Source organism: Leptosomus discolor, chromosome 5 (genome assembly GCF_034619465.1).
Source record: "Leptosomus discolor isolate bLepDis1 chromosome 5, bLepDis1.hap2, whole genome shotgun sequence".
In the NCBI taxonomy this organism is placed as follows: Eukaryota; Metazoa; Chordata; class Aves; order Leptosomiformes; family Leptosomidae; genus Leptosomus; species Leptosomus discolor.
In genome coordinates, this window is record NC_141395.1 from 42028700 (window position 1) to 42040748 (window position 12049).

Sequence of the window (12049 nt, forward strand, 5' to 3'; positions counted from 1 at the left end):
AATGACGGGGTCTGGATGGACATCCCTGTGCTGACTCTGTGGGCAGCTCCACTGCAGCACTCCCTGTTCAGGGCTTAGTGGAAATTTGGGTCTGTCCCTGTCTGCCTAGGCAAACAGGCTCCTCCAAAAGATACCTCACCCTGCTCAGGCCATCAAAAGCACCCCTGCCACCTCCAGCTTTCTGATGTACCCTTAGCCTCAGTCTGGAGGATACTCTGGGTTTCTTACCTTGTTGAATTTCCCTCTACCACCTTCCCCGGCTTCAGAGCAGAAACAGGACCCCAGTTTAGAGGTGTCATGGAGAGGTTCTGCACCATCCCATAGGATGGTGGCTGAGAGAGCTGTGATTGCTTCTATAAACACATCCATGCCCAGTGGGGAGGGGAGCTGCTTGAGCTAAGGGATATCTCTGGCACAGGGGCCAATGGGCACAAAGTGGTTGGGAAAGGTTGTGCGCTGGAAATTAAAAGGCTCCTGATCACCAGAAGAAATATCCTCTTTAAGAGGGGTAGGCAGAGCCATGGCTCAGCCAGTAGGTGAGAAGGCTTCTTGAAGGGGTTGGGGTGGGTGAGCCCCACACCAGACATTGGTTCCACGAGCTGGCAGAGAACAAGTGAGCTCAGTGCTGGGATGAGGTGGGAGCCCAGTACCATCAGACTGTGATGCAGGTCCTTCAACAATTGGCAACGACAAGGTTCCTCCAACTCATCTTTGAAGTCAGCCCAGCATTTCTCTCTCCTAACATAGGCTTGGGCTGCCTTGCCAGCTCTGCTGGGACACTGGTACATGGCTGCCTGCTGCGGCTGAACTACTGGGAAAAACAAGGTCCTGGTGACACAAGAGCTAAAGAAATATTTGCAGTATAATCTCCCTGTATGCAATTTATATATATATATATATATATATATATATATATATATAAACAGAACACGAATTGGATATAAACGTATACATATATATAAAAACATACCCAGGACTTATTTGCAAGTAATTACAGACAAGGAACTTGAACATTGCCACAGTCTCAGCAGATACAGCCCCCCCTCCCCCGCTTCTCCCTCCCATCTTTCTGCATCACTCCGTTATCTAGCTAAAAACAAAGGAGCTTTGGGCACCTAAGTCTCCCATGGGCAACTGCATGATAAACATCAAGTGTTAGCAACCCATAAACAGGGGTGAGGAGCAGCAGCCTGCGTCTGTCTGTGTAGTTGCTGCCTTAAGAGGCATCTGGGCTCCAGCCCTGCAGCATGGCTGGCATGGGGAGGAGGTGGGGGACAAGGACATTGCTCGTGGACTCCCAAGCTCTCTTCTCCCAGGCTGTCCCTTATCCAGAGTTAAGCTAATTTTTAGCTTAAAATGAGCCAGCACAGGCTCTGCTCAGCTCAGAGCATCCCCACAAGTTATAAACCCTCAGGCCACAGCGATAAAACTCCAGCAGGGCTCACTTTTCCCAAACCAGTCCCTTCAGTGACCTCCTGACGGGTTTATGGACTACTCATGCTCCACTGCTCTCTTCGAACACATTGTCACACCAGGACTTCCTCGCCTGCAATCACACTTCGGTTTTCACCCATTACACCCCAGCAGCTACCAGGGACATTGAGCAGCCAGGCTGAAAAGAAATGCTGATGCTGAGGTTTCATAAACAGTTTTACCCTCCTCACCCCACCTCACACATCACACCACACACCCCCCCAACTCCTCCCTGCTTCTCTCTAATCCAGTTTTACAGGGGGTCAGCAGGGGAAGGAGGAGGAGGCCCAGATGGGTTATTTGTTCTGCATGAGGTTTTGCAGCTGATGAGGGACAAATCATCATGTGACTCTTTGCATCACACCCTTGTGATGAAAAGATGAAGATGAGCAGCACCTTAGGAGAGGCTGGGCTAGGCAGGAAGACAGCTGGCTTTGGTGCCAGAAGCTGTAGGCGAAACTGGCAGGGGATGGTTTTAAACCATCCTTGCTCCATTTGCAGTCTGAGGTGTTCCAGGGCTGCTGGAAGTCCCAGAAGAAATGCAGCAGGTCCCAAGGCTGGGCTGAGGTTTGTGGGGAGACATCAGCAGGGTCTCCCCACCTTTCCAGGACCACCAGATGCTACCCCTTGGCCATGCATGGAAGACAAAGACCTGTACGGTGGCACAGGAAAGGCTAAAAGCCTTTTCTTCTGGAGATCACAGAATCACAGAATGGCAAGGGTTGGAAGGGACCAAGGGGTTGAAGATCATCTAGTCCAACCCCTCTGCTAAAGCAGGTTCACCTACAGCAGGTCATACAGGACTCCATCCAGGTGGATTTTGAATATCACCAGAGAAGGAGACTCCACAGCCCCCCTGGGCAGCCTGTTCCAGTGCTCTGCCACCTGCAGGGTAAAGAAGGTTTTCCTCACATTGAGGCGGAACTTCCTGTGCTCCAGTCTGTGCCTGTTGCCCCTTGTCCTGTCGCTGGGCACCACTGAAAAGAACCTGGCCCCATCTTCTTGGCACCTGCCTTTCAGATATTTATAAGTGTTGATAAGGTCCCCTCTCAGTCTTCTCTTCTCCAGGCTGAACAGACCCAGGTCTCTCAGCCTTTCTTCATAGGAGAGATGCTCCAGTCCACTCATCATCTTTGTGGCCCTCCGCTGGACTTTCTCCAGTAGTTCCTTGTCTCTCCTGAACTGGGAAGCCCAGAACTGGACACAGCACTCCAGACATGGCCTCACCAGGGCAGAGGGGGAGAAGAACCTCCCTTGACATGTAGCAACCGAGCACACCCCTCAAGAATGGTGTATGGGTGGTGGGTTGTTATTTTGGTTTGGTTTTTTTTCCCCACAACCCACAACCCCAACATGTACCAGTGTCATCTTGGCACCCACCATCTCTAACAGATCCCTCCTACTAAGCAATCAGGTGGTTTCTAAGGCTGGCTGGGAAAGAGCATGGTTGATCCTGGGAGGATGTGGTGGGCAAGAAAACATTGCAAAGCTGCAGCATTGCCATTCCCCCTCCTGCCTTTGGATGTTTTAAACAGGCAGCAGAAGCCAAAGGATGGGAAAGTTGCCAAAGAGTTGAAAGGGCCCCCTTGTCAGGGAGCACAAGTGGCAAGGGAGGGGTCTTTCCAGGAGCTATTTAAACATTAACAAGCACAACAATTGCCCTGTGTTCCCATTGCCCATTGCCATGCTGGTCTTTCACCTCTGTGTGGGTGGATCTGCACAGTCCTGAGCTGCCTCCAGCCCTGGAGACTTGGCCTGTCCACTGCTGGCATGGTGGGGGTGACAGGAGCCTTGGTGCCACCTCCTCTCCCTGTAGCTGCAGGGGAGCCCACAGGTATGGGGTTGGGGGTTTTAAATGGGTTATTAACTTCCCTCTTGCAGCCATAATTTGGAGGATACAGCTGGAGGGTTTCGGAGAGTCACAGCTCATAAAATATAGTCAGTGTGGCATAGAGCTGCTGGATGTTGAACCGAGGCACTCAGCCCTGATGTAGCTCTTCTGCCCACAGTGCAAGCAGGAGTACCTGGACCTGCAGCAATCTTCCCCCACCCAAGCACCGTTCAACCCCTTTCTCCACCACACAAGGGACAACCCTGCAGGTTTAGGATCTTTAGTGAGTATCAAAACACCACCATGAATTCTTTTCTAGCCTTGGGAGTAAGAAAATGCTGGCAACCTTCTTTTACACCTGTGGAAAAGAAGCTGGGGGGCATCTAAAGTGATGTGACCAGGGTTAGGCAGCAACTGAAAAACTGCACTGAGACCCAGCTTTATGTCTTGCTCTCTTTCTGGCAGCAAAATACAGACTTGAAAGCAATGCCAGGTGGGATCAAGAGCTTCGGGTGCATCTGTCTCCCCAGACACCAACTTTTGGGAATGCTCCAGCACTGGGGGATCACAGGAAGCTTTGTAAGCTGACAGTAGCCTACATCAGCTGCAAAATTTGGGTACCATTGGGCTGAAGTAATAAATAATATTAAATAATAATCATAAATAATGTAATCTGTGGGTTGATGAAGTGCTGGGTGAGATCATCTCTGCCTCCCATTCCCCAGTGTCAGCAAGCAGGCTGTTGTCCCTCTTGCCCCATGGCCATGGGCTCAGCAGCACTTCTCACAACTCCTCTCATGCTGCAGCATTTTTGCAAGCCATAAGTCATTAGTCAAGGCTGTCAGGGAGGGAGGACAAGAGGGTTATTAGGGACATGGGATTGTTTTTGGTCACCTATCAGCTGGGTATAGCTCCAGCGTGAACACCTGGGGGATTTACAGGCTTCATAACTCATCTGCCACCAGTATTTGAATGTAGCTGCTGGAGAGCTGCTCTCTTTTTGCAAGCTTTCCTCCCTTGAATCTCACTCAAATATCTGAGGGAAGGAAACACAAGCTAAGCTGAAACAAACAGAATGGTTTATTAGAGAAAATATTCCTAGGCTGGGCGCTCATATTCCCTAGTCATCATGAACTAGCCTCAATAAGAATATGCTTGTAGTGAAATGTCTCAATTTTGCTCTATTAGGCAAGCGCTATCTTTTTTCTGCATGGTATGTGTGTTAAGTGCCTGGTGTTCTGCAGACCTGACTCAAAGCAGTGGCCCTTCACTGCTCAGACAAAAAGTACATGTGATTTGGGGTAATTCACATTGAAGAAGCTCTAGGATGGAGCTGACTGAATGAAAACAAAGCAAATGGCGTCCAAGTTTGAACTGGCGTATTTTTTTTTTTCTTCTTGTAATGGTTTACAGTCCATTTTAAAGAGATGGCCATCCTCATCCCACCCAAACTTTGACCAGAAGTACCTCATGCTGTGCAAAGAAATAGCTCTCTCTGCATTACACCATGCTTCAAGGATTCAGTGCCCTAGGAATTATATTAACCAAGACGATCCTTTTAAAGATACTTGCTTAGGAGGCAAATCCCTTTTGAAATAAAGCAGAGGGATTTAGCTTAACAAGGCAAACTGAGGAAAGGGAAGGAGAAGGACCTGTGTAGCTGAGATACTACGAGGCAAGGCAGAGGGAGAACCTGCAGAAGAGGGGCTGCAGAGCTCTTGGGGTGAAGGAGGCATCATGAAGCTATGTGCACGAAAATGCGGGACATGCCAAGGTGTTGGAGGGGTGTTTGAAGCACCCTTGCCCATGAGAGCAAGTGAGGATCGCTCACCAGCCCTCCCTTGGTGGCCTTCAGAGGGGGTACATCAGGGACATGTAGAGAAGCGGTAGGAGACACACTGGTAGCTCATCTCTGCTTATTTCTGTCCTGAACCCATCTCCTGCTGCTCCCAGCTGGACCCCAGCCCTGGTCCATTCTCTTCTTGCCTTTTCTGCCATTTGAAACGTTGCAGGTCCTTCTCACCTGCTCCTAGCCCATGCATGCGGAGATCTGATGGAGCTGATGCCAAACTGCTTCCGAACTGCATTTCCTCCTGGCTGGTCGCACGTAGGGGCAGCATCCTTGGGCATTGCCTGGTGGCCCAGCCTCCTCATGCCACAAGGGTCCCCAAACATCAGGTTGGGGACCATGGCTCCAGCATCACTCACTGTTTCACTGCACTACCTGCTCAGGGAGATGATATGGCAACATAAATCATGGACAGCGTGCTGCTTCAGGGTACCACAAGGTCAGCAAGCTCCTTGTGCAATGTTTTCATGACAACTGGCCTAAACACATAAAAACCCCTGCTGACAAAAGCACTCACCAGCCAGGAGGAGAGGCTGTGTGGCTTGAAGGAGGATGTCCATCCTTGCAGCTCAAGGCACAAGGAGCTTTGCTTGCAAGCAGACACAACGCCTCCCATCCCTTCCTGCAAGCCAGTGGCTTTGGCAGTAAAATAAACTGAGACATGCCAGCTCAGTCCGCCCTGCTCACAGGGCTTGGGGGTAGATCCAGTTGCACAGCTGCACACACACAAAGTCACAGTCTCTCAAAACCTACAGCCCAAACCCTTCTGGCTGTTTCTCTTCCTCCATCACAGGGACAGGGATGGTCCCCCCCATTAAACCAGGAGGACGAAAGCCCCCCCAACTTCATGCGGGACACAGCAGATCACCCTGTGCCCTGTGTGCCCAAGGGACCCATGTCTGGTCTCCTCGGGGCACAGATAAGCCCGTACAGGGACACAATGTCAGTGTGCATGACTCCATGCCAGCAGGAAAACCCCCATAAATCAGCTTCTGCCAGGTAGGATCAGTAAGGACGAGTCCCTTCATGCTAAGGAGGGTGCAGGCACTGCAGCATCCACTCCTGGGCTTTCAGATCCGTGAAATACAGTCCAGCAGAAATGTATGATGTCGCACATGCTGCCTGGAAAACAGGACCAGAGGCAGAAAGGGAAGCGATGGTCAGAAGCATCTTCAGGAGTGCTGGACCAGACCATGCTGCTCACCACGCTGCCTGTGTGGCAGAGAGACAGGAACCCATCAGTGATGCTCTGTGCGACAAAGAAGCCCACGGGGAAGTGCACCTTTCAGAGGCTCTCTGCACAGTCATGAGGCAGCTAAGCACTCAGCAACTCAGTCCTTGAATACCACAGATCACCATCCAACTCAGCTCCGAGTGATTTCTGGGCATCCATCAACACCCTTGATAGGAGCTCAGTAACTGCATCACTGAGTAAGCCTTTAGGTTCATTTTGATGTCCTGCAACCCTTTAGACCCCCATGGCCCTGATCCTGCAAAGCAAGTGGCATGTTTCTTCACTGTACACTCTGGAAACTGGGGGGGAGGGGGGGAGCACCTGGGAAGCAGAGAGGAGCCTAGAGCAAACCTTGAGCAGAGTAAGTGCTCAGCAGCCCTGCTTAGTTGTGCTTTGATGAACTGGGCTCATCATTTCCTCTCTGGATGCCATGTCATCATTTTAACAAGAAAAAGTAATTTACCACCCAGCTCCAGCTCTCCTCTCTGAAATGTCACCCAATGTTTCAAGTGTCAGCAGCCACCCAGGAGCAGAGGCAGCCTCCAGCTCTGCGGCATCCTGTTCTCAACTGCCCACCTGGTGCTTTAACCCCTGCAAACCTGGCTCTCCGCCACAGCAACGGCTTGCCTGGGGCCACACATTTAAACAAAACCACACCAAGCAAACCCAACTTTCTCATTCCCTCCTTCTCACGGATTTAAAATAGAGGCGAGGGAAGAAAATACGCACACCAAACAGTATTCTCCCCTTTCACGGATAGCAGCAGAGATGCAGAGAAATTAAGTGACTTGCAAAAGAGCTCCAATTTCATTAACCGCAAAATTATCGCTGTTCCCCACATCCTAGAGGGACATGCTGCAGAAGGCTGCTATGCAAAAGACCCATGCCAGTGTGCTGCTGGGTGCAGAGTGATCCCGAGCAGGTCACTTCTCCGTCCCCATGCCCACATCTCATCTCCCTGGGGAGGCAGGAGCAACCTCCTTCATAACATGCAATGAGAACCAACTAACATGCAGCATTAATACTGAGAAATAAGCAGAAGAACGTTTGGTGGGGTTTTTTTTATCAGGCCCTTTCATTGTATAAATAATTTATTTCAGTTCACAGCATTATGTCTGCATCTTTTAAAAAAAGAAGAAAAGACAGGAGGAACAAAGACTGATGGACATGGCAAGGGCAGGACATGGGCAGCAGGATATCCAATACTGTGGATGGGAACACCGTGAAGCCACCTGGGGAAATGAGACCAGTACCTTGTGACAGCTGCTAAAAAACCAAAAGGTCATTCAAACATATTTAGAGAAGACGCACAACCTTGCAAAAAGCCCAGCTCGTGCTCAGAGCAACAACCCAGGCAGTTTCCCTTAACTGCAGTTTTGCTGAGGCACCTCTTCTAGCCCACTGTAGGTGATGCACATCTTCATACAAGGAAAAATCCAAGTATGGTTGTGAAACATTAACAGAAATACCACAGAAGCCATTAGCTACTAATTGGAAGTCTTTTTAATTATCGCAGAAAGCAGAGCTGGTGGGAATGGCACCGCCACAGCATCTCAGCTGAACCTTCAAGTGTGCACTGCTGGTTCAGCACACACTGAAGTGCTCTGCCGAAAACCAGTCATTTCTCCAAGGGGATGCTCAGCTCAGCTGGGTGTAACAAACTCCCAGGAAGGACTGAGCTCCGTAAATGCGTGCCACCAGGCTTTCCATGACAGCATTTGCTAAACCAAGACCTACATCTTGACAGCAAGGAGGCAAAACCCACAGCTAATAGCCTGCATGTGTCATTTTTAAAACCTGATTGCTTTTGAGCTGATGGGGAAAACATGGCTTCACATTTTGCCTTTAAAATGGGTTGCTCTCCAAAAAAGGGTTAATACATGTGGCTTCTGTGGCATCAAAAATAAATATTTTTTTTCCTCTCTCAACAGCAAGTACTAAAGTGTTGGAGGTGAAGACAAAGCAAAGAAAACCCAAGGAAGCGGGAACAGAGCCACCTGAACTGATGGGACCAGCCCATTCACTCAGCGCTCAAGTCAAGACTCATGTTGGGAACTTAAATCCTGCAAGAAGAGAAATACTACTTGGCTGCAACATTTGTTTCCTAACAAAAAAACCCGCTATTTGGAAGGTGCCATGCTCATCACTGCAAGGGGAGAATCAACTCCCTGAAATCCAAAGGACATTTTTCTTCCGTCTGCTTGGTGGTTTGTCCTTGGCTGCTCTGGGAAGGGGTTTTCAAATGAGAAGGCTGGTGTAAAATCACCAGAACATCCTGCCAGACTGCGTGGCTCAAAACTCAGGGTATTTGGCCCCCAAGGGCTGCCTGCTTCTGCTCCATGGGCAGCGTGGAAAGCCAGGACCCTGGTTTTTCTCCTTCAGAGAGCCAGATCCCAGGCCAAAACAGACAGCAAATGCCTTTCGATCCCCAGTCCCACCCAGGTACCAAAATGCTCACCTGTAGAAGGACAACAGCGAGGCCTGACCCTGCCCCGGGCACTCAAGCAGGCAGTGGCAGCCCACAAGCTGCTGCTGGCAGCAAGGGGCTCTCTGCTTTGAATCAGGCTTAAATCTTTATAAAAAACTAACACCCCACTATGTCACCCTTCCCTCTTCACGCACACCTCCCCCCCCCCCCATGTCTCTTCACACCACCCTGTCTTCTTCCCGGCACTGCCGAGTCCCTTTCCAGCAGAGATTTCGCAAGCTCTGGCCATCTCAGCGGGCAGTGCCAGCAGCCGTCCATCCATCCATCCATCCATCTGCCCACCCTGCCCTGACCCCCCAAAACCCCATGTTTAGTAAGTGCTGCCCTGACCTCCTGCACCGACCACAGGGCAGCATGGTGGCCAGTACCATGAAGCTTGCCTTTTGTGTTTGTTTGTTGGGTTTTTTTTCTTTTTAAATAACCCCTAGTTTGGATCACCCCAAAGGGAGGAAATTAGCACCTTGGAGCATGCCTTTGCCTGGGCACAATAAAGCCCTGCTCGGGGCTCTGCTTCACCAGACGACACAATGAAGCCTTTGAGAAGGGAGACTCCTGGAAAACCACCACCCCAACACTTCCAGCAGCGTTTACCCTCAAACCCTTGCCTTTTTCTTTTTTTCCTAAGCACACATCTTAAAGCTCAGTACCAGTAAGCAGCTGCTAAGCACCCCCGGCGCCGCAGTCCTACACCTCTGTAACGCTGCCTGTCCTTGGTCTGCACCCATCCACGCCCTAAAACACCAGCCGGGGCGGCTGAGGGGTTGTCATCACCCATAGACATTTTGTGCTGGTCCAACCCCCCCTCCCCTCCCGCTTTAGACACCCCTTCCACCGACAAAGGCGGGGGAGAGATGCGGGCAGGCACCGGAGCGCAGCTAGAAGCCCCCTCACCGCTGACTTCATCCCCTCCCCTTCCCCCCGAGCACCCATCCCTCCCCAAAATGCACACATTAAAGATCCAGAAGCAGGCTGGGCTTCTCTCAAACGCACTTCAACAGGGTCCTGCCCTGTTAGCCCCCCCGGCACACAAAAGGTCGGTGGTCCCGAAGGACGGGAAGGGGTCTCGCCCCGTTAGAACGTCTCCAGCCCGGCCCGGGAGGTCCGGATCGGGCCCTTGGGAGCATGGTGGTCCACGGAAAGGGGCGGTAGAAGAGCGGAGATCTCGGCTCTTCCCCGCCGGGATCTGGGTTTGGGTGGCAGAAGCGGCTTTGTTATCACCACTATTGTCTTTTCATTTGGAAAGAAGGAGGGTGGGGGGAGGGGGAGGAGTGGGAGGGTGTGTTTAAAAAAAAAGGGGGAAAAATATTATAACAACAATTAAACCAAAAAGAATCGCTTTGGTTCTCTCCCCCTCGGTTCCTTTGTCTGCCTCCCCATCCCTCCCCGCTTCTGCGGGGCTTCTACCGCTTCTTCTTCTGCTTGAGGGACTTCCTCCGCTTCAGGATCATCTCGTAGAGCTTGTCCATGCCCTCCGTGAGCCCCTCGCCGATGATGGCGCAGGCGGGCTGGATGTGGTAGGTGGTAGAAGGGGTCAGCTCGTGGAGAGCCAGCTGCTTCTCGATCTCGGCCACCGGCAGAGATTTGGGCAGGTCCTGCTTGTTGGCGATGACCAGCAGCGGGGTGCCCTGGTTCTCGGCGAACTTGGTCACCTTGTGCAGCTCTGTTTTGGCCTCCTCCAGCCGGTCCACGTCCACTGAGTCCACCACGTAAATGATGCCATCGGTGCAGCGGCTGTAAGACTTCCAGAGCGGGCGTAGCTTCTCCTGCCCACCCACGTCCCAAAAGTGGCAGCTGATGCCCTTGGCCGTCCCGTTGCTCAGCCGGATCTTCTCCGTGTTGAAACCGATGGTGGGCACCGTGTTGACGAACTCGTTGAACTTCAACCGGTAAAGCACCGTGGTCTTCCCCGCCGAGTCCAGGCCGAGCATGACGATGTGCAAGGACTGGAAAGCGGAGATGTTGGAGGAGATGTTCCCCATGGCCACGGCTCCGCGCCGCCCTCACAGCACCGCGCCCATCCCCGCGCCGCCGGCCCGCAGGGGCACGGCTCCGGGGCGAGCTGGGCTGCGGGCGCAGGCAGCGGGACGGGCAGCGCGGCTCCACGCGGCGGCAGCGCGCGGCGGACTGCCGGCCACCGCCCCGCCCGGGAGGAGGGGCCGCGCCGCCGCCTTCCGCCGGCTCCGCCCCTCCCTGCCTGCACCCACACCTGCCCGCCCCCCTTCCCCCGCTGCCTGCACACGCCCCCCCACCCGCCGCTGCCTGCGCCGCCCCCGCTGCCTGCGCCGCCCTCGCTGCCTGCACCGCCGGAGGGACGCGTGAAGCTGCTGCGCCCCGGCGCTGGGGGGCCCCTGGGAGCGCTTCTCCCTGTGGTGAAAGCTCGGTGATGCCTACGGCTTCCAGCAGCGCCGAGCACAGAAGTCATGAAAAAAAAAAAACAAACCCTAAAAATAGGTGCTGAGAGGGGAAAACCTCACCTGCGCTGAACCCAGGGCAGAGGAGACCCTACGCGGTAGATATTGTTTGCATCTCACCCTTCACAAGTCCTCTCAACCCGTGCTGAAGCCCCTGAGGTCTCCATGCCCCCCCCCCCCCGGGGCCCAGCACGACTCAGCACCCCAAGCCACGGAGCATCTCCTGGAAGACACTTCGAGGCGAGCATGGGGCCAAGGAAGCCAACTATGCTGCGTGCTCTGCCCTGCTCTTTGCCATCGCATTTAGTGCTGAGCCAAAGAGCGGCAGCAGGGCTGTTCCTACGTTACCCATTCCCTCTTTTACAGCATTTGTAAAATAAGTATCAACTGTATCTGACAGCTTAACTAGAAAGCCCCGGAGAAGGAAGCGTACTGCAGAAGACAGATACTGCTTTTAATTTAAGATGCTTTCACCACGCAGCGTGCAGTAAGGGTTGTCAGGCTGGAGTGGGATCATTTCTCATATTCATATTTCATCCCAAGGATGCACATTGTGGCTTTGCGTGGAGATAAGACTACATGCGAACACATGCCATCGTTAAAAATACAGGCAGCTCGCCGTGACGGTCTCCAGAGGTGACACTGGGTGCTGTTTTGATGGAAATCACCATACGGTGACAGTGTGAAAAGTGTAGGGAGCTCTGTTCCTTGCAGTGTGCAGCTGGGAGAAATGCTCCTTGGCATGTGTGAGGTGGCATCGCCT

At 52.5% G+C, this 12049-nt stretch overlaps 1 protein-coding gene across 1 annotated transcript; it reads right to left on the minus strand.

The window, feature by feature from the left end:
- Nucleotides 1-10275: 10275 nt before the first annotated feature.
- Nucleotides 10276-10854, minus strand: ARL4C (ARF like GTPase 4C). Its single transcript, XM_009957926.2, has one exon. It carries the CDS (start codon nt 10852-10854, stop codon nt 10276-10278), a length of 579 nt encoding a protein of 192 aa, XP_009956228.2.
- Nucleotides 10855-12049: the final 1195 nt, after the last annotated feature.